Raw genomic sequence first — 22847 nt, 5'->3', positions numbered from 1 at the left:
ACGTATCGAGTCCTCCCTAACCGCGGGAGTAGGTTTGGATCGATCAGCGATGTTGTAAGCCGATCATCGTCATCGACGAGATAACTCCAATTGCAGGCTGGAAGCAAAATCCCCAACCGACCGTTGTTACAGTCTTCGGTTTCAGGGACGATTTGATCCCGAGTCCTCCCAATTTTCGCGGATTTGGAGGAACGAGAATTTGCTGCTTGGACACGGTATGTTGTCGCAATTTAATTTTCACCGCAAGGTAGTTTAAGCGCATAGATTACACCGAAGGTATCGTGGTATTTAACGGATGGCGGGACTTTCCATTTGCCTGCTAATATACTCGTTTTAGAACTTTACACGAGGCAGTGAATTTAGATTAGTTTTAATAACCTGCAGCCCGTTCCTTATGGGCAAGGCGATCCCGACACGGAGGGTAGAAATTTATAACCTGGTTCAAAATCGGGGGAAACCGAAAGTTTGGTCAATATTTTCTACGAGCGCGTTTTGCGACTACGAGAGATACCTACTTCGCTTTTACGCCTCAATTAATTAAAATTGAAGTGCAAAATTTTTGCGAATTTGATGCGCGAAGAGACCGGGAATGCAAATTATCACCGTGGTATTACGCTTCAAGTAATTTCATGCAATTACCGATGAATAACTACTCTAACAAAAACACCAAATTCAAACTGGCTAAATTGTAAATTTTTTTAATGGAAAAACCGGGGGTATTCACAGACGGGTTGCGAAAATTATTTTCCTGCGTTACTAACTACCGGAGTTTCGTTCCTATAACCTTAATAATGATTAATTAACTTATGCTTCGCTTAGCAATGTTGAAGTTGACCCTCCTAGCTTCCCACTTTCCATGATAGAGTGGCTCAATATCCATCCCAGTAATTTTGATCAGGAAATGTTTTAGAACACGCTTGCGCGTCATTGTTGAGTAATTTAAAAAACCTATAGTTACAGGCTATACCGTTGTTTGTTCAAAGATAATTTAATAACCTAGGATCGAATAGACGGTCGAATAAGCGAGCAGGTTGTGATTTTATTGGAAAATAACTATCGAATTCGCTATAACAATAATAATTCGAGTAGGAAAAATTTCCGTAAAAAAATCACAGTATTTCACATCTAAATGAAGACTAACGTATCGTATCGTCGTAAAAATTCATTAACGATCATCCTACGCAGAGCAGGAAGTGGGAACAGACATCCTTATGGTCTTGGACACGGATTTCCTGCTGAAATCGTGGCTGTGACCGTCGCGAACTTGGTCAGCGATCTTCGACGCAGCTTGGCTGTTCTCGACGCAGTGCATCTGGACTGCCTTCTCCCTCTTACCCTGAGGACGACATCTGGAGGCGCAAGTTGGCACTGGTCTCAAGGAGAAGCAGGTCTCTCCATTTTCGCGTACCACCTCCGTCTTGTGGGTGTAACAGAACGGTGAACTTCTACCTTGCTGCTGACCGCGGGACGATCCGCGCTGAGACTGACGTTGCGTCTCGTCACGTCTGCCTCCAAACTTGCTGTTTCGAGGTTTGGAACGTCCAGCCTCCTGTTCGCTCACCACGTTGCCGAAGAGATTCATCTTGCGCGGACAATAAGCACTCCGAGCAATCTGAGAGTTCTTCAAAGCCTGACCGCTGCACTGTTCGCTTGTCAGCGCCCAGCTGGCGGAGAATTCCTCGGGGTTCTTGAGGACGCAGTTTTGGGGCGTTGTAAATTCGTCGGAAGTTTCGCCGTTGAAGTTACCACACAGTCCGCGAACGGATCCGCGGTACTTCTGAGCAGCCTGGAAATAATTAGCGTGAGTTTAGCACGGGTTGTTTCCCACGTGTTTGCGTGTAGGTACTGTAGTGGAGTCCGACCAAGGACTCGAGGAATAAAACTTACCGAAATCTTGACGCGGGATCCGTCGTAAACAGCCTCGATTCCGAACTCGTAAGAACTGAGCTTGACGGAACCGCCGGGAAGTGCGAATATTTCCCAGTCGACATCGAGTTCTTCGTCGTCGATTTCGGCGTAGGACTCATCTTCGGAGACTTCGATCTGTTTTCCGTTCACCTGAACCTTGGGTCCCGATTTCGATGGGGAGAAAGTGATTTCGTCATCACCCAAGGTGATATTGATCTCCTTTTCGTCATTGCTGACGTCACGGGCAATCACGGTGACTTGCATGTCTTCTGGGATGTCCAAATCGTCGTTGTTGTTGTCAGGATCTTCCTCAGGCACAGTGACCATCAGTACGTGCCAGCATTTGCCGAGTTCGACTGGGTAGGTTCTGTTGTCGAAGGTGTTGGCAGAGTTGTTGTCCACAACACATTGAGCTGGGGAACAGATGAAAGAAATTTCGTAAGCACCAAGGTATACTTAGAAATAGGAATAGATTCCCATCCAGGTGTAATACTCACGATTGTACTGTCCATACATAGCCTTTCTTCCCAGGCGCTGAGCAGCGGAATAAACAGGGTGAACAGCAAACAGAGGTCGAGCAAAATGGGTAATCTCAATATCGGTGAAGTTGGCGTCCATGGCTGGAGTGTTGATGGATATATTCATGGAGTCGAATTCGTTGGAAAATTCAAGGTCGACGTCGATCCTACCCTCTTCCTGATCCTTGGGGTCGACCACGTTCTCGTAGGCGTTCTCGAAGGCGAAGTACTGGGCGGCCCTGTAGGCACTGAAAGTCATGTTCTGCGCCGTTGCGGGAATGTTCTTATACTTGATGGTGAAGTGAGCTTCGTCCATATGGTTGGCACGGGCTGTCATGTTGCGACAGGCGGGCAGAGCGTAGTCGCCCTTTTCCATCTGTCCGGCGCACTGCTTAGCCATGGGGTGCTGACGAAGATAATCCGTCAGTTCTGAGCTCTGCTCCCACTTTCCTTTAACCTGGATACTGCCGCCAGACTGGCACTGTTCTCCAAAGTTGACGGCAAACTCGACCTTGCTTTTTGGGTCGGCCTTCAAGGCTTTTGTGAAGTCCATTTCGGGCACATTCGGCATCTCAGACTCGGCGCGCATACAAACTTCGTACGTTTTGTCATTGGCCGATTTCTTGTAGTAGTAGAAAAGTAAACGGGAGGTGTCGTCGGTGTTGCTGCTCGCCACTGCGGCGGTCATTGCGTATTGGGCGTCGCTCTGCCCTTGGAAGGCCACTCCAACGTCGATGGAGGCGACGTCAGCGTCATTGATACCCGAAGCTGCCTGGTCTTGCAATTCATCTTGGCGTTTTTGACTGTCAGGCTTCTTGCTGGACGGCTGAGGGGTGCCAGACGATGAGTCCTTGCGGTCACCGCTTTCGTCGGATCTCTGGCTGTCCCAGGAAGCCGTTACGACAACAGACTTTGAGCTGCTACTCCTGGAGTCCCACACCAGATCGTATCTAGCTTGCTCGATGACTTGCTGGGCAAATGGGAAAGCTAAAGCAGACACGGCATCGTGAGGTGCCATTTGTTCCTGAAGCCACGCGCACATCGGCTGCCGAGATCTTCGCTCCGACGATGACTTGAGACGGAAAGCCATTCCGGTAGCCTTCTTACCGAAGTCGTAGTCATTCTGGATTTGTTCTCCGGTGCTGATAGGCTGCGTATTATCTTGGTGGATGACAGGGGAAATGTTACGAATGTCATTCTTGGAGGTGTAAGGTTTGGTGCTGTAGTGGAACAGGTTGTAGTCGCGGTCTTGTTGGATAGGCTGAAGTTTCACCCGGATATGCTGATTCTCCGCGTCAAAATCTGCGTGAATGCGAAGGGGAACGTTGATTTGCAAATTCTTGACAATTCCGGCTTCGTACGAATGATAATCAAACGGCGTGATGAATTGAATTCGGGCGTGGATATGCGTGGAATAAACGAAATGGATGTCTGTGGTAACGTTGGTGGTCGATGGGATCTTCAATTCGTCTGATGGACCGTGAGTCAAGTCGGGCTTGCTACGCGCCTGAACTTCACCACCGATTTTGAAGAGAGTTGGTTTCTTTACGGAGTATACGAAGGGGAATCCCGTCACAGTGGGGATTGTCAGGAATATTTCGTTGTCCGAGAATTCTGTCCTGTTGAAACTCTTGCCTTCCTTCGCGGCCTGAGCTGCATTCCTAATCACTGTGCAGAATTGAAGTGCAGAAAAAAAATTAGATATTGTTGTCGTTAATATGCAAGAAAGTGATGCAAACGTGATCTAACGTGACTTACTTCGGGGGATCTGATCGAGGGTGTGATTATCGAAAGCAAAGTGGCTCTGCCATCCTACGCTGTTGAACCAAAACCGCCCCTCGAGTTGTTCCGCATCGTCTGACTCGATGTTCAGCATTTTGGCAATGTTTTCCGGACTCCATCTACCCTTTCCACGCGACTGTTTCTGATTACGACCCTTATCATCGTCACCGAATGAAAATTGCTCACTTATATAGTTGCTCAAGTCGTTAATACTCGAGACCATAGCTCCCATTTCAAATGGAGAATCGTTGTAACCACCCCGGCTAGTCTTCAGGCGCATAAAGATCGCCTGTGGCAAGATGCTGTCTTGGCTTCCGATGGAATTGGCGAACAATTTGTACGCAAGATTCATTTCCTCAACAATGTGGTCTCTCAAGTAGCCCTGGCTGTAATGGATTCCGTAAATTTTCGGATTAAGCATATCTTTGGCCGCACGAGCGTTGGCCGCAAGTTCCGAATTCTCTTCTTGGTCAAGTTCTGCCGCGCTTTCGATGGCAGTCTTAACCGCAGAGTTCACTTGCTCATTTACATCCCAGTTTGTGAATTGAGCCATTCTTTGAAGCATGCTTGCGGGTGGATTGGTCTTCATCAACTGGAACACGGCAGCGCAGCGCACTTCGTGAGCCTCGCCTGTATTTTGGTAGATCTTGAAGAGCACAGAGCGGGCAACCTTGGGATGCATAAGTGCCAGCTTATCCATGGCGCCGACCATTGACAAACGCTGGAAGTCTGAAGCGTCTTTCTGTCCTTCCAAGTAAGGTTCGAACGCGGCGAGTATCTGAGGGTGAGCTAAATTGCCCAGAGCTCTGATGTACGTCAGAATCTTTGGACTGTCAGCTCGGCTGATGGCGGATTGCAGCTTCTGGCTCAGGTAAGGAAGATACTTGCGGGTGACAGCTGATTGATCCCTTGGTGAAAGGCCGGCGAGATTCTGAACCGGGTAGCGGTAGTGAGCTGAACTGTTGCTGGCCTGAGTTAGACGGACCAGTTCGGTGAAAGCGAGGATGGCAGAAGTGTTCAGGAAGGGCTGATCGACCACTTGCTGATCCGTGGCCAATGACTGTAACGGAAGAAACGTGAGAATCGGGGATCATTCGCGTGCGAAATCGATACCTGACTCTAATGATACTGGAAACCGCGAAAGACTTACGAAAAAGGCGTCAATGTAGGCGGGAGTTGGGTAGCGAGCCGCTTTCGGCAGGGAAGCCACGGCTGCCGCAGCCTCGAAATCGCTCAGTTTTTTCTGTTTGATCCACTGCTTGATGCTCAGAAGAGCTGGTCCAGTTCCAGCCGCTACTACAGCATCGCGGAACGCCACCCAAGCGTTCCTGCGTACACTCTCACTCTGGCTGTTGGAGTTGGTTTTGTCGTAGGGTTGATAGAAGCTCTGATGCATTTGGTTGATCTCCTTTGCGCTCAGGGCACGAACCATCTGAACAAGTGTGTTAAACTTCTCGAGAGTATGTTCTTTCGGGATGCTGCTAGGACGCTGAAGCTCCTCTGCTATCTGCTTGGCTAGCTTAGAGAGTTCCTTTCTCGCCACGTTGGCCACCACCGATTCTATTTCGGCACCCTTACCGCTCTGAGGACTCTTCTCAAGATCATTCCCTTGGCTGTTGTCGTTATCTAAGTCACGACGAAGGCTGCGCGGTTTGCGTTTCTTGAACTGTTCCTCGTCACTGGAGCTGCTTGAGCTAGAATCAGAATCCGAATCGGAACTAGAGCTGCTTGAGCTAGAATTAGAATCCGAATCGGAACTGGAGCTGCTTGAGCTAGAATCATCGTCCGAATCGGAACTGGAGCTGGAGTCAGATTCGGAATAGGAGCTGGAGCTGGAACTAGAGCTGCTGTCGGAGCTGTTTGAGCTAGAGTCATCAATTTCGTCTCCCTCCAAACCACTCTGAGAAGCAGGTGAGTCATAATGGTAGACCAGATTTCCGGTAGACTTGACGCTAGAAGGTGATGAGATGCTGCTTGACGCTGAGCCAACTGCGACCAGAGTGAGGTTCAGTCTGCTTACTACCATGCCCTTTTGCTCGTTGTGAAGTTCTGGACTCACGACAAATTTGGTCGTTGTGACAGAGGATTGAATCGTGTGGCGATCGAGAGTTCCGGAAAGAATGATGCGACTCATTGAAGATTTCTGAAAAAAAACGTATCAATAATACATTAAACTGGTCTTAACTTATTTTTACGTTCACCCTGCTCTGATACAACGAAATTAATCGTGATCGAAAATTATCGAGCTTACCGAGAAGAAATGTCCGTTGCTGTTAGTGCCGGGCTCCCAGTCGTTCAACCACTCCATACCGTAGCTGCGAGTCGGATTCTGATGACAGTGACTAAAGTTCTTGGCCTTGACGACATCAATCATTTGTCCATCACCACGAAGCTGAGGCAACGGAGCCAATTCAGGTTTGGTCTGAAGAATGTAGTCGGGAAGAGGCGAAATGTCGTAGAGCACCTCGCACTTTCCAGTGACCGAATCCTCCATCACCTTGAACGTTGCGTAGGCCTTGCCTCCTTCAGGTTCCTGGTTGTACGTCGAATCCATTTGGTTTTCACCTTGAACGTCGACTTGAAGCTGACTGACGACACTTTTCAGTACGTTCACCTCCCACTTGGGGAGACTGCTGTCTACCATCAGATCATCGATCGCACCGTTCTTCAGCTTGATCTCAAAGGGCTTTCCGCTCATAGGAAGCTGCTTGAAGCTGAGCTTTCCCTCCGGTATATGGGTGTCCCAACCACCCGGCAATTCCGTATGGATCTGGGCATACTGAGGCCTAGAGATTTGCGCCCTCAGAGTACCATCGGATTTCGGTTGGACGACAAGTTGACCCTTCATAATAACACCGCTGTACTGATCGGCGACCTGGTGAAGCGCCGCCAGGGTGCGAGCTCGTATCTGATACTTATACTCGCTTCCACTCTTCCACGCATTCTGTTGATTTCCTCCTTGTTCTTGCCGGTGATGATCGGCCAAGACTGCTCCTCCGACTGTGAACAAAGGAAGTGTCAGACCCTGCGTGAAAAATCACCGCGAGTATCCAAATTTAAAATTGAAGTAAAGATTTGTCGAAGACCTCACTGAGATACTTAAAAGCACCGACACTTCTTCGAAATGTCCCTTGTGGGCTCGAAGAAATTATACTCACAAAAGTTGACTGTACGAATCCATGAAACAACTTCTTTCTAATGCGAATTTAAATACGGAACGGCAATAAATTCGTGATCGTTACTTACGGAGGACGCAGAGAAACAGCGGAGACCACATGGTGACTGAGATTCAGATGACCGATGTGGAGTGGAGGCAGATATCAACGGAACATCTTTTATACTGGCATTTTCTGTTCATTCAGCTTGCCCTTGTCACCTCTTCACGCGATCCTCTGGACTCCATTCACAAGATGGATGATTACGGGATAAAAATACCAACAGGCAACATTGTGCACAGATGTAGCCCCGGTTTTATTTTTCTAACTCGGTTTATCTGCCATCGATGTCAGCGCGTGTCAAGATGCATTGCCGTCTATAAACATCGAGAGAAATTTACACTTGTAAACGTGTTTACACTTACGTTCGGTGCAAACAACCATTTCCGTTCATGTTTCAACAGGATATTTCGCAATTCTTACAAAAGTTTTTCGACCTCGTCCTCGGATGCAAATCTCTAATAGTACGAGCCTGTAATTAATTCTAGTATTCTGATTTTTTCTCGCTTTTAACAAGGTGAGTCTTTTACAGCCTAGAACCTTTCCATATTTCCAAAGAATAATTATTTCTTTTTTTTTTTTTTATTAAATTTGTTGATAGGAAAATAAACTATTAAAAAATATTTTATGGATCCAAAAGAGTACTGGTAAATTCATACGGATTTTTCAAACAACAATCACATTAAAACAAATATTATAGATCCACCTTATCCGGGACGTTAGTAAAAATTTACCTTGCCGACGGAGAATTAAACCACCTGTCCCTCACACGCTCTGTTAATTATTTTACTAAAGCTCTTAGCGTTGGAGCGCATTAAATCCCCCCCCTGCAATTCTACAATGAAAATAAAATGTTACTTCAACTTAAAAAGAGGATTTTATTACTCATGGGTTAGCTCGGCGAAGAGCGAGCTTCTGGAACAAAAAAAAAAAAACGTCCAACATTTTTTCATAGCTGAAAAAACCTTTTCATTATGCTTTCCGTTGAGGTTCCATCGTAGAATGCAAAGCAAAAAAGTGTACGAATGATTTCTAGAAATCGTTCGCAATCAATTCAGCTCGGCATTAGCGGAAAAATCTATAAGCTGTATTCCACTGTGCTTTGAAAGCACGTTAGCAACACAAACCTCGCCTATCTTTCATACTGCTTAATAAGCATCTCCCGGGCTTCAATGATAGCTGCAGTTCACCTCAAAAATCAGCACGCGATCCGAGATAGCGTGAATCAATTCGCTTCATATACGGTATGTTGCAAAACTAGTTCACGAAGCTGATCTCCATCTAGTATCCGGCCACATCGAGAGAAATTTCTAGTTGTAGTTTCTCTACGGTCTTTAACTATTTTCATTTATTATCATGACTGAAAATTATAGTTCTGGGCACAGAATAAAAATTATTTTCGTACAGCTGTAGCCTGAAAACTAGTTTGTGTTACTGTTCTTCTTGATCATCATCACTCGTACTATATTGTCTTGAAACCATTGCGATAATTTGAAATCGATGCAATGATAAATTGTTGTTAAGGCTGAAAGAATGTAGCAAAAGGAACGAATAGATCCAAGCGTGCAATAAACAAAAAATTTAGTATCGGCAACTGTAATTACAATAAATACTTACTGGTACCGTATTTTCTTGTAATTCCGACAATACTTGATACCCATTTTTCTGCATTTTCTTCGTAGTAAGTATGATTAACGAAATTTTCTTCTGCAGAATATTCAAGATTAACAGCAAGGTTTACACCAAACTTGTTGCGATAGTTTTCTCTCCATCGTACAACTGAAAGTTTATCAATTTCTGAGCATATTCCACGTATCGAGTGAAACGAAGCTGAAGAGACTTTGATCGTGTATTCAATGCACATTATGCGTATCAAACGAGAAAATTCAGCTAGGTTTTATTTATTCTATACATCGGAAGAAACTTGTAAATGTAATGAGTTCCACGAGTGGTTCGGTGTTAAAATTTTCTCAGAAAAGTTTCGGCGATGAAATATACCTACTTAGAGTCATTCCATCTTTAAGGGAGACGCGAGGCAGTGAGAATCCTTGATTTATCTCTATATGTGTACCTAGTTTGAAACTCGTGTCTCAAGATTGGACTTTGGAAGGAACATCTTGTACAAACTTTTATATCAATGTCAGTTTATGGTAAAATTGCTGACGCAGGGTCACGGACAACGGATACACGCGAACTTTTTAACGTAACATTCCGCCATTACTCATCGGGTGAAGAAATACCGTGGTTGATAAGAAATTGATCAGCACTTTGTCATTCATTTCTTCCACTCTATCTTGCTTCAAATATAGGGATAGGTATATTGGATTTGGACGAAGGCATGTTTTTTCGGCAAAATTTCAGAATCAACAATGAACTGACGTCCGGTCCTTGTTTATTTGAAAAATTTTAACAAACTAAACAAACAGATTTAATGCTGCAATTACCGGAAAATGTACCTTTGATAACTTCAAGCACACTAAAGAGCACATTTTTACACAATAGTAAGAATATTTAAAACTTTCTCGTTTAATAATAACCATATTAATAAAATATTCTAGTGACTATAACAGATGAAATTTTTCTCAGTACTGTATTGAATTAAAACAACAAATAAGCGACAGTCTCAAAAATATTGTAGATTCTAGTTCAACGATTAAATAATTCTATACATATATATATATTATATTATTAAATTATTTGATTGAACTCTGTAATTGAGTATTATTTACATTGAATATTACTCATTAATTAATTAGCTTTGATCAGCACGGATTTCGCTTTGGCGGGCGCAGAATTAACCCTTTCCATTAGAGATACGGCTGATTTCGCGGGTGTGGCGATGGTTTTGGGTGGCTGAATCTGAAATAAAAAATTATTGAGCAATCGTCCTAAATCAGTATAAACGGAGTATAAATAAATCGTTAATGTTTGTGAAAACTATTCCCAACCTTGAATTTCAAAGCTGATATTACTTAATAAAATTGCAAAATTATCCTCGTTACAATACCTCGTCAACGTCGATTTCAACTTCGTCGAGAACTTCGTCGAGAACAGCGATTAAGTGATTGGCGTTATCGATACTGAACACCATGGGAGGTTTGAGTTTGAGGACGTTATTGTCCGGTCCGTCACTGCTGACCAATATTTTCTCCTCCTTCATCCTGGAGACGACGTGACTGGCTTCTTCCGTCGCCGGAATCCTCCTCGCGCGATCTCGGACGAGCTCGATGCCGACGAACAAACCAGCCCCTCTAACATCGCCGATTATCGGATGACGCTGAGCCAATTTCTCCAACTCTGTGACGAGGTGCTTGCCCACCTTCTGAGCGTGCTCCTGGAGACCCTCTCGTTCCACGACCTCCATGACCGAGTTGGCTATTGCACAGGATACTGGATTACCACCGTACTGAAAATCGGAGAAACGGGTGAGATTCGGGGGTGAAAAAATATGGTGGAATTGGGGAAACGATGCGTCGGACCACAAGTGTGTTTTGAGGAAATTGGTACCGCACTGATTGTGAGAGAAATTTTTAGTTCCGGTTACCGCTCAGTCCTTAACTATTTTCATTTTTTACCACAATCGACAAAATATAGTTCTAGGTAGAAAATGAAAATTAGTATTCCAGCTGTTACCGGAAAGTCTAGTATCCGTTACTGTTCTTTCTCATTACGATCACTGTTAATATATTCACTTGTGACTGTTGCGAAAATTTAATGCTTGTGCAACAATAAATTGATGTTAAAGCCTTATTTAACTAAAAAAGTAAAGTAAACCTCACAAACTGATTTTCGGCTGCAATTACCAAAAACGGATCGATGATAGCCCAAAATGGTTATGCGTACCTTGTTTTTCGTAATTCCAACAATATTCAAACAGTTTTCTCTAACGATACCTGTTTTACTCAATTTTTCTAGTTACTGTAACAAATGAAATTTTTCTCAGTGCGTATTCAGAACCGAGAAAAAGGACGGACTTGTTTCAAGACATTTGCTGTAATTCGTGACTGGATAGCGGTTGGTATCGTTCGGTGAAAAAAATTCAGTGAAAAATTGATCACACGCAATTTGAAAAAGGACGAGATGCATATGAAATAACACCGCGGTGCAGAGGCGAGATGCATCCGGGAGTTTTATGCCGCATATAGGGAGGCGGTATAAAAGCCAACAACCATCCACCGGGATGAGGAGGATGTCGGGAACCGCGGCTGGAGGCTCACGTCGTAATCTGAAATCGTTAAAACGACGGTACGAGGGTATAAAGGCACGGAAGCGGTGCTGCATCGAAAACGAGCCACTTTCTTGCAGGATAGAAGTGCAGAAATATTTACGATTTCTCGCCTTAGGTGAGCGCAATAACGCGGGGTGGACTTCCACAAATAGTCGAGTGCAGAGTCCATCGAGGTAACGATCTCGATTTGCCTAGTGAAACGCGTATTTGTTGTTTCTTCTTATTTTTTACTCACGTACCGCGGTGCAAATTTTTCGAAATTTATTGCTCGGAGTGGAACAACGCGTTGGCAGATTTTGATCCGGAATTAAACGTTGATTTGAATAAATATGTCGAGCTCTCGCTAACGACCTGAAAGCAAGCCGCTTCTCCGGCGTGGCCATTAGGTAAATTACCCTCTTGAAATCGGTGCACAGCTTTCGCCGTGGTATCTGCCGGTTGGTTTCATCGTGCAAACGGGGCAGCTGCATGCATCGAAACGGACGTTGAGGATTTTCCGTTTTTACCGGGCAGAACGGTGTATAACAAACGAGCGGCGTATGCCAGGGGTGAAAAATTGCACGGAGGCGGAACAATTTGCAAAATACTCCAACGCAACGAGATGCGGATATGGAAAAGTCCCCCGGATTCGCGGGTGATTTTGCCTTTGTTTGCGTGTGCGAACCCGAACCAGCGACACGGCGCATCCGATAAATGCATCCCGGCATCTAGTCGATGTCGCTTAAACAGCGATAAATGCACTGATCGAATACTCGCCTCGTAAATAAACCTGCAGGGTGCACGCGTAGTTCATTTGTCAAATCGCGAAATACATATTCTCGTTAGTCTGTTGAACCTGAGCTTCGAACAGGCTCGGTAAAAAAAAAAATGCGGTGTCCAATTTTACAAAATACTTCTTGGTGTCAATCTAATACCAAGGTAAGTGAACCGGTTTAAGCGTAAACGTTTAGACCCATTATTGACCCTTTTATTTTTTAAAATTATAAATTTACGTCACATTTTGTGAATTTGTCGATGATTGAAACCAATTGCTAGAGGATTAGACGATAAACATTGTTCTATAGTAGTCCATACCGGCCACGATTGGTCAATTTTAACACCGTCAATTTTTTACAGACGATAGGGAAACAGAACGGAAATTGTGATCAGAATCGTACGGTGCCTATGTCAGAAGCGATGCGGAATCGAGAAAAAATGCATCAATCGCTTCTTCGCGAAGAAAAGCTTTCCGCGTGTGATATTCGGAAGAATCTGAGTCGTCCTCTTTAAACGCGTCGTTGTTACGTTTCAAAATCGCCGGAAATCAATAAATTTTTCATCGAATTCCAGCAGCTTCAAAAGCTTCGAGAAATTCTGCGAAAGTCAGAGAAATGAACCAAATTTATGTGACATTCCGCGTTAAACGTCTCGGTGTTGGGGGAACTAACCGTGTTGAAATATTCTATTCCCGTGTTCTTGAAACTTGTCGCAATTTCTCGAGTGGTTACAACCGCAGCGACTGGGTGTCCGTTCCCGATGGGTTTCCCGAGGGTTACAATGTCCGGAATGACGTCACTTCCGTAGCGTTGAAAGGCCCACATGTGGCTTCCGACTCGCCCGAAACCGACTTGAACTTCATCGGCTATGCAGACACCTCCGGCTTCTCTCACGTGTCTGTAACATATTGTTGTTATCGTTATTATTTATATTTATTTTTACACATTTATTGTTCATAAAGTCGTCGAATCGGGTTTGTCACACTACTAGCTTACTTGTAAACGTTTCTGAAGTAGTTTTGCGGCGGCAATATTTGACCCCCGCATGAAATCAGGCTCTCGGCTATGAAGGCCTGCACCCCTTTACCCCTCGCCTTTATTTCCCCGCATATTCTCCTCACATCGTCCGCGTACTTCACCCCCAAATCTTCGCCGGGATAATCCACGTCTCGGTACTTCCCTCTGTACACGTCGGGGCAAGGAGACTGGAAAGAAGATGGTTTTGAAGGTTACTTGCTGTGCAATAATTTCAAAATTACGCAAATCGAGAGGATTTTACCATCGTTAAAATCTGGTACACACCAATCGTATAATTTTGACGAATCACGTGAAATCTCCGAAATATTTTCGAATCCCATGAATTCTTGTGGAATTATCTGATATTGTTTTTAATCTTTAGAATATTTGACTTCGTACGAAACCCTATAAAGTCTTGTAAACTGATCCTGTGATATTTCACAAGATCATTCGGACTTTTTCACATCTTTGAAATCATGTGAAATCTTTTGACATCGTGCAATGTTGAAATCTGGCGTATGCACAGATAACTAATGATTGATTGGTTGATCCCTTATCGCAAATTTGTACTCACCACGTGGACGAAGTCTTTTTTTCCTGTTCCATTCGGCCTGTTGAATTTGTAGGGGGAAATGTCGATCATCGAGGTCAGATGTCCGTGATAAGCGCTACGCAGATCAATACGATTTCTCGTGTTAACTATTTTCTCCAATTAGGTGTCGTAAATTTCCTACCAGATAATTCTCTGCCGCATAGCTTAAACTCTAACATGTCGAGTATGAAATTGAAAGCGTCCAACTGTAAGAATCTTTATTATAATATACAGCGCATCTATGTTTGCATTATACGTTATACAGAGCCTGAAATATTTGACTGCATAATGCGGAAATGCCGGGTGAGAAGAGCAAGGCTCGCACGTCAGTGTCACCGCGACTTTTGGACTCACATCTGAAATACGTATTATATGTATGTAAATTACATTTTTCCGCTCCACGCGTGAATAAATCTATCTCGAAGAGAGATTACTTTTTATCTTTTTGCCCTAATTTCGTCTCTTCGTAACGAGAAGTGATGTTGAAATATTTTTCATTTCCTTTTCTATTTCACTTGACAACGTGGTTGGAACTCGGAAGCTTTGAGAAAAATCGGTATTATCTCCTTCGGGCTAACTTTATTTTCATCCGTCAAACAGACTCCCGAAATTCTCGCATCGCAATCAATTATAATCGATACCGATGTTCTTCGATCAATGTTTACACATCTCTTTTTCCTTCGGTAGGAAATACTTTAAACGCAAGAAATATCGAGTCTTCTAATTTTATTCTTTTCTTTCTTTCATCCCGATAACTCCACCTTGCGTCGAAACGTTTCTCAACTCGTATTTTATCTCTGGAAGACGGATGTGAACATATTTGACTTCAGACCCAGCAGAAGGGAGGCAAGGATAATACCGATTTTTGGCGAAGGATGCCTGAATAAAATAACGAAGGATAAATGGAGTGAAATGAAAGACGTCGCGTTACGTCAGGAGCCATCCAGATGACCGACCGAAGTTTTCTATAAGATCACATCGCGCGTGCTGAAATAATATATTGTTCTTCAGATGAATAGCATACGTGAACATACGTCGCATGTTGTGCCACCTAAAATGACAACAAAGTTATGGTGTGTCTCGGGGTTCTCTTCTCGGTTCTGAAGAAGGGTATAAGGAGCTTCCATAGCGAGCTACTCTACCCCACAACGCAACGTGCGTAATTCTTCTAGACATCTAGAGAGATTACTGTAAACAAGAAAAAAACAAGCCCACTCAATTAGATTCGTGCTATTAGATGTAAATTCCTTCATCAATATTGTATATATGTATCGTATGAAATCGTTGACGCGAATAACATTCACTTAGAATAAATATACCTTGCCGTATATATCATCTCCTCGCCGCGCGTCCTCGCATAGTTTTGTTTTTCTCCTGCACAATTAACGCCTCGGCGATTCTCTTGGTGATTAAAGAAGTGACGAATGAAAAGGTATCACTCATGAAACATTAATCGCTTTCAGCGAGGCTTGTTAATTGTTATGAAAATCAGGTGATTCTTCGTTACTGTTTAAACATCGTTGTTACGATCACTCCGGGCTTCGGGAGTCTCGTTAATTTATATCCTTGCGACGTATAGAGTGCAGTGCATCACTTACTGGTCCACGATTATAATTTCCGTATTGCGGGTGTGCGCCTGGGCCAATCGCAGCGCGAGATCGTTAGCTTCGCTTCCGGAATTTACCAGGAAACAGACCGACAGTGGATCCGGAAGAAGTGACGTCAGTCGACGGGCGCAGACCACCAGATTATCGTGGAGAAAACGATTGTTAGTGCAGAGTAGCGCCATTTGTTCCTGACCAGCGCGCACCACGTCCGGATGGCAATGTCCAACTGCGTGACAATGTTTTCCGTATGGACCAATCTCTCTCTCTCTTTTTTTTTTTTATCGTTAAATTATTTTCGTCTCCGTCATCTTTTGCGTTTCAGTTTCACTTGTATGCTTACAAAGTAAAAAGTCTTGGAAACAATATTCGATGAAACCCGGTATAGTTATAGGCAAATCTTTTCAGGCTGTCGGTAATTCTTACAAACTGTTCAACGAAATCACTCCGTTTTGTTTAAAAAAAAAAAAAAAAGAAAAAAAAATATTTGTCATAATACACATGTACTTTATTATCATTTCAATCACTTGTATCTCTCGAACAAAGGGAACAAAATCCATATTGTCGAACAGACGTCCGACCTCCGATCAGTGATTATCAATTTATCAAGATTGGTGAAGAATTTGGTTATCTCACGGAACGCGATTTTCTTGTACGATGTAAAAGTCTGAACTGTTTGCAATAACTTTCACCCTTACTACGTAGTATTCACGCGATAGCTACAGCGTGATTAATCGAGGTTAGTGCAATTTAATGTTTTTGTCAACTTGAACCGATGAAAATTTGTACAAAACTACCAAGAATATCTGTGTCATATATAACGGATGAAACGTGGGTCAAAGTAGCTTCGATAAATACGAAAATAATCTAATTTTAATGTTCTTTGAGTCGAGGCGTGCAGTGCGTTTAAATTGGTGAACCGTTACGTCGTCGCTTGTTCGTTACGTATTTGGGATTAATTACCATGGGCAACGTTGTTGATACAGTCCAAGTACTGTTCACCTCTTTCATCGTACATGTACTGACCCTTGCCTCTGACAATTTTTAACGGACTTGACCGGTAGAAGAGCTTGCACGATTGCCTGTAATGAGAAAATAGACAAGATCAGTTGATCAAGTTCAAAGTATACATATCGAATAAATTATCCGTTACATGGGGAATTTATGCCTTTGTTCTGTAAATATTAACTGTTATATCTTTGCCGTTCGTATCACCTTTATCTCGTACAAATAAAACCGTTATAAATATTAGCAATCAGTCAGCAGTGGTTTAATTGGTTTCTGAAACCACTCGAGATAAAAATATCAACGATAGTGACGGGGATAACATGCGTGGAAATACAACGTCAGAAGGAAATAGCTGTTCTCGCATTATTGGGCGTCGGTCTTTATTGTTAATTTGTTTATTCTGAGATCTGTGTCAAAACGAATAATCTCTATTAACGTCTTAATGACATTGGCGAGTTATCTACAGGTGATCAACGCTGAGACTTGAATGCAACGGTATTTATAAAATTGAGAATAATTTTCCAACCGCGTTGGAATAAATTAATCAGCGTAATTAGCATCTCGAAGAATTTAAATATTTACAATGTCTTAAAGCCTTACTGTAAATTAACTGTACGTTATCAAATTGCAATTAGCACACATGATCTCATCTTTACGCTTAGAATTAGCTCAGATACATATATCATAGTTATTATCGCTCGAGTACATCTACAAATTTATATCGTAATTGAATTCCTCGGCTTATAAGACTCACGCCATCTACAGAATGTCAGATTTTTTTCCATGCTTTAAAAAATGTCCGGTTCCTTCTCTAAAGTGTCTTTTTTTTTTTTTTTTCAACTAAAATCGAAATGAAATTTTCACGAATATCATTCGATCGCATCAAAGGTCGCGATCACTTTACCGGAATTCAAATTTATCGGTCGTTTAGGATGTCCACCACCAATTTTTCGCCCACTCGGCAGTGTTCGTGATCGTTAAAATGTTAATTCTCTACGTTGCAAGACTGTTTGGCATCTAAACAAGCCAATATTTGCCAAGTCTATCAATAGACTTAAAATACATATACATAGATATGATCGGCGGTAGTTTTATGCGACGTCTATAACGGACTAGAGCAGCTTCTATCGAGCTGAGCTAAAACTCGGTCGAGTTTTTTTACTTCATTTTTATTTTTTTATCAATTTCTCTTATCTCATATCTTTCAACTCGATCTGTTTCATCGAAAACGACACTTTCATTGACAGGTACATTAAAACCCTTGTTCTTGATAGAAATTAAAACCTGGTGAAATTTATTTCGTACCGCACCGATTGCGAATCTCTAACGACTCGCAGTTTCGGATCAGCCAGAAGGTCAAGGTGATAAATTTCTCGCCGAGTCCGACTTACTTACCCGATGTGACGTTCGCGAAGCTTGATGGTATCTGACTTTGGCATTTGTTCGAGCGGATCCATCGCGCACGGGATGAAATAACTCCGGATTTCTGAAAATAAATTTATGCACAGTTTATTTATTATTATTATATATAGAATACGAATTGCTCGAGAGGAGAGCAGCGCGAGGTCTGTTGTATGCTTATTTTTACTCGCAAGAGAATATAATCGTTAGTATTACCTGCACGCGGTGATTGGGAATGTGAATTTGAAATTTCTCCCTCTCGCTCCTCTTCTTCCCTATATTTCTTCCCACCGTGCGAATATCGCTGAGTGGCTAAATTTCCACCGATATAGCGACTCGCAGCTTCCGAATTAATACAATGCCGACAGCTGAGTGCTGCGGTGCACACCGCTGACGTCACATATATAGCCCGGCGTTGAGCATGGTTGTGAAAAAAGCGGGAGGTGCGCGCGCAATTTATCTAATAGCGCCGTTAATACCCTCCTTCCCTGCTCTCTGTATTTGAAAAAAGCTACGCTCACGATAACGATTAATTATTAGATAACGACTCAAGCGTTGACTGAGCTTTCGCGCCTGTCGGCATCGGCACTGATCGACCAATACGCGAGGCGAAAGCAAGCCTCGCAAGCTCTCACGCCCACTTTTCGAAAGAGGGGAAACAACGCTCACGCACACACACACACATGCGCACTCGTAATAACTTAGGAATTTGGCGAGAAGTTAAAAATTTTACGAATCGTTACTCCCTGTATATACTACACATCGGAAAACTGAACGTTTCCTGCGTTCTAAATAATTTAACAGATAACGTACCTAGTATTTTTCCTAAATTTTCAAGATAGGTATAAAGGCAGGCTGCAGTGTTTGCAGAATCGAAATGTAAGAATAATTTTTACAGTTTCTTGCAGTATGAAGAGATCGCCAATGGTCCACTAAAAGTGGATACAGATTTTTTTCCTAAATAATTCAACTAAAAATGTAAAAACCAATCATTGTCTGCATGGACGGTAAATTAACTGCTTATCAGTCGAATTCGCGCGTTAAGCGGCTCGCGATCACACGATCGAGAGTATCGCCAATATCATCTGCAAGCTTTAGCGACGAGCCCTCAGCTTCTCCAGCTGATAACCAAACATAGCACACTCCGTCTGCACTCGGCGGGTTTTGTGTGTCTTTGTAAAGCGTTTCCAGCACGCGTTGATACGAATTTTTTCCACTTGACCTTATTTTTTTCTTATTTTCTATTCTTTTTCACTTTTCGTTTCCGCCGTTCGATACTTTGAGAGAGAAAAGGAAAACGAGAGATGAAAAAGGTCATCTGCTGTACGTCTCGATTGTAATTACTTTGCGTAATATTTACAACCAACAGCGGTGTCAATGAACCGTCACCGATTATATGTACCTATGTGTTATACGTAAATGCTAATATACTAGCACGTGTATACATAAGGAATTTGCTGAATTTGTCGAACAACTAATTAAAAATGTAAGCAGAACCGAACAAGCATATGTGAAACTCGAGCTAAACTCGAATTTGACGTAGTAGATAATAGATTTTACTCCTGAAAAATTCACACGCGATCCTTGTGGATATTCAATCTATTTTACGATATGGTTTGTGATGTGGAGTTTCATTATTCAATAATCGTTATGTTAGATACCGTATTACATTATATTATATCATGTGTAATTGCGACGCGTTGAGAAGTAATTACGCTATAACTTGAAAAAGAGCGCACATGCGCCGTTGATTGCTGCCACTTGTGATAACTCTGTCAATCGAACGGCACCTTGCGTTGACATCTGCGTGCACTTGTGTAACCTGGAGCTATTCAATCAACCGGGTGTTACAAAACGATGATCGATGCGTGGCGAGCGCCCTTCCAATTTGCTCCTGACTTCATTCGATCAATTGAAAACTGACGCAATCTGCACCATGCATCATGCAGAAACATAACCGTCCAAGTGCGGTATTAAATTAGAATATGAGTAGTAAAGTATATTGTGATACTGCAGTTGAGAAGGAAAGCGAAAGTTATATTTTACTGCGCGAATGCTGTAAGAATATTCGCTCATAGAGGACATCTTTAACGGTTCCCAACTGCAGGGATTTTGAAACTCTTTGAAACTGTTCGGCTGAGCAAGTCTATGGTGAGGTTTTTATACGATTGCACCTCAAGTCGTAAAAAGCACTTGAGAATATAAGCTTTGGTTTCGATCCGATAGTTGTTGGGACTGAATTGATAATGCGCGGTGTAAAAATCGACAAACCTGGTATTGAAAATCTGAATTAAGGAAAAATAATCGCCTTGCTCTACAATCGTTTGTCGATATCAAACGGCGTGTTGTTCACAGACCGCGTGTTCCAGATTCGTCCAATGTTGCCTCGCAGTTTGACCAGTTCGTAATGTTTGAGACGCGTGTACATAAAACATAACATGTACACAACCGTACGTGTACTTATTTCTCATAGTTAACAAGTTTGTCATGCCCACAGAGTACATCGTACAGACGTACGTCTATCGTGTACAGTATGCGAACACGAGGATTGAAAACAAGTAGCTAAGTAACCACGTGCTCCGCACGCTATCACGAGACGCAAACGTGATTTGACCGTCGGCTCAATTGCCGTTTGCAATCAAAGAGACAAAAGTCTCTCCCTCGTTTTACGTATTTCTGACCGACAACGATATGCCCAGACACTCGACGAGTCCCCCTCTCAACTCGAGATGCAAGCGTGACGGCCCGATCAGGCCCCTTGCTCCTCGCTTCTAATCAGCCATCGCTGCCCGTAAAGCCTAAGACAAAGACGATGCCATAAATATATATATATATATATATATATGACCTATATATATATATATGACCTGTATATATGTATATATATGCAGGCCTGCGGAGATTTGACTCGACGTTCACTATCTACTATCTTACGACTCGCCATTAACATTCTTCGTTTGCAAAGCGAGCCTAAGCCCGAAGAAACTTCCGCTGTGTATGTTGTAAGAGGCTTTAATTAATGAAGAAGCCGATTCTTTCGTACTCTGAGAAAAACTGGGTATCGTTAAAAAACCCGTTTGAATATTGTTAGGATTACGAAAAATGAGGTACGCGTAACCATTTTGCGCTATCGTCGATACTTTTTTGGTTATTGCAACGCAAAATCAGTTTTTGAGGTTTACTCTACTTTTTTAGCTAAACAAGGCTTTAACGACAATTTATTGTTGCACAAGCATTAAATTTTCGCAACAGTTGCAAGAAAATATAGCAACGGTGATCGTAATGAGAAAGAATAGTAACGGATACTAGACTTTCCGGTAACAGCTAGAAAACTAATTTTCATTTTGTACCTGGAACTATATTATTCGATTGTGGTAAAAAATGAAAATAGTTAAGGACTGAGCGGCAACCGGAAATAAAAATTTCAATGTAGAGATAATAGAGGGTGGAAAATTTATTCGCAGTAGGCAGGAGTTCGTACATTCAAATCGACACTCTCGGCAGCTATTAGCGCAATCTTACATGTCGTAACCCTGAGGCTGACAATAATGAGTAAATCTGCCGCTGAAACCCGGAGGCGTGCGAACAAACTTTAATATGTACCGAGTAGGTATAATATGTAGGTATACTGGAGGTATCTCTGCATAGATTATCGCTCCATGAAACGTATCTGGCGATTAATAGCACAAGGGTAATTGGGACGTTGGCGAGGGAGTGAGATACGATTTTACATTCGATTTACTCTTTATCGTTGTGTGTGAGATTATTTTTCAACAGTTATTTTATAGCAACTCGAAGTACGCAAATGTGATGACGAAAATTCGATTTTTATCATCAATCAGCGCCTCGTGAAACGATAAATGAAGGACTCTATGTATAATATTGGGAAAATGGAGAACGAATTAGTACATTGCGCGATACAACGTTGTAATAATGACATATTTGTCGCAGATTAATGCCACATATACGTAGTGAAAAATCTACGGATGCATACATAACTGCATGGCGATGTGTGTACTGATAAAATTGATAACAGAATTGTTGTTCTCCATGTAGGAATATTCCCATATTATATATCTTTATTGTTCGTTGCGCGCCAATTTATCAATGTAATAATACGTACATCAGAAGTGATGCGATGAGGCTCGAACGCCTCTCGGCTTCATTATGTAATGATTATGTGCTATTAATAATAAACGTTGACGAAGAAGTCTTATTGGAATATTAAAAGTTTGATTTTTATAATTCACAAAAATTAATTTCTCTCCGCTTAGAGTTTCGATCGAGTCAAATTGTTTTGACCTAAAAAAATATTTGTCTGCTCCAAAAAAAAAGGTATCAGTTGTCCCCAAGACGAGGATTTTATCTGCATTTATATTTATCTCTAGATTGTTATTTCGATAAGAATTATCATCATTTATACATATGCGTTATAATTTTGATGGAAATAAAAAGATCCGAATAAGTATAATTACCCTGAACGCCAATGCTAGGACTCGTGTTCGTTATGAAACTCTTCTATATAAAGTATCTATCATGCAAAAAATAAGTTAAACTAATGCTATTTGCATAAATTCATAATTGCGACGACTGCGTGAATTGATATAAACGTGGAGAGTATCTATGAGGTATTCCATGCCGATTCGACGAATGATTTTTCTCGACGATTGATGAAATATCACTAGTTTTGATTTCGTTCGTAATTTTTTATGCGATTGTACTAACTCTCAATAACACTCCTGAATTATTTCAGATTTTTCGCTTCAGTCGTTATTTTTTATAAATTTTAAAGATACAAAAAGAATGGCATTTTGAAATT

The 22847-nt window shown here is 42.3% G+C and overlaps 1 protein-coding gene across 3 annotated transcripts; it reads right to left on the bottom strand.

Annotated features, from left to right (window-relative positions):
• Positions 1-1019: 1019 nt before the first annotated feature.
• LOC124221513 (alanine--glyoxylate aminotransferase 2-like) lies at positions 1020-18557 on the bottom strand. Of its 3 annotated transcripts, XM_046631636.2 has the most exons (14): positions 18245-18410; positions 18023-18113; positions 16583-16701; positions 15614-15848; positions 13998-14091; positions 13403-13611; positions 13079-13304; positions 10440-10829; positions 6460-6885; positions 5359-6351; positions 4185-5268; positions 2406-4094; positions 1888-2321; positions 1020-1786 (listed from the first exon to the last, which is right to left on the bottom strand). In XM_046631636.2, the coding sequence occupies exons 2-14, from the start codon at positions 18082-18084 to the stop codon at positions 1178-1180; spliced, it is 6570 nt and encodes a 2189-aa protein (XP_046487592.1). In that variant the 5' UTR covers positions 18085-18113; positions 18245-18410; the 3' UTR covers positions 1020-1177. The 3 variants fall into 3 exon arrangements, with proteins under 3 accessions (XP_046487592.1, XP_046487573.1, XP_046487584.1); XM_046631628.2 differs by lacking the exons at positions 1020-1786; positions 1888-2321; positions 2406-4094; ... (1 more) ...; positions 5359-6351; positions 6460-6885 and adding an exon at positions 9799-10282 and having other exon boundaries at positions 10431-10829; positions 18245-18557; XM_046631617.1 differs by lacking the exons at positions 10440-10829; positions 13079-13304; positions 13403-13611; ... (3 more) ...; positions 18023-18113; positions 18245-18410 and adding an exon at positions 7455-7537 and having other exon boundaries at positions 6460-7208.
• Positions 18558-22847: the final 4290 nt, after the last annotated feature.

This window comes from Neodiprion pinetum, chromosome 1 (genome assembly GCF_021155775.2).
Source record: "Neodiprion pinetum isolate iyNeoPine1 chromosome 1, iyNeoPine1.2, whole genome shotgun sequence".
NCBI lineage: Eukaryota > Metazoa > Arthropoda > Insecta > Hymenoptera > Diprionidae > Neodiprion > Neodiprion pinetum.
The sequence above is the reverse complement of the archived record's forward strand: the minus strand, read 5'-3'. Positions and strand labels throughout refer to the sequence as shown.

Bases quoted from the DNA above. Each gene is read 5' to 3' on its own strand.
- LOC124221513 (XM_046631636.2), bottom strand. From the start codon at position 18,084: ATGGATCCGCTCGAACAAATGCCAAAGTCAGATACCATCAAGCTTCGC. The intron at 13,612-13,997 runs GTGAGTACAAAT...TCTTCTTTCCAG, and splicing joins AAAAAGACTTCGTCCACGTG to TCTCCTTGCCCCGACGTGTA. The intron at 1,787-1,887 runs GTAAGTTTTATT...AATTATTTCCAG, and splicing joins GATCCCGCGTCAAGATTTCG to GCTGCTCAGAAGTACCGCGG.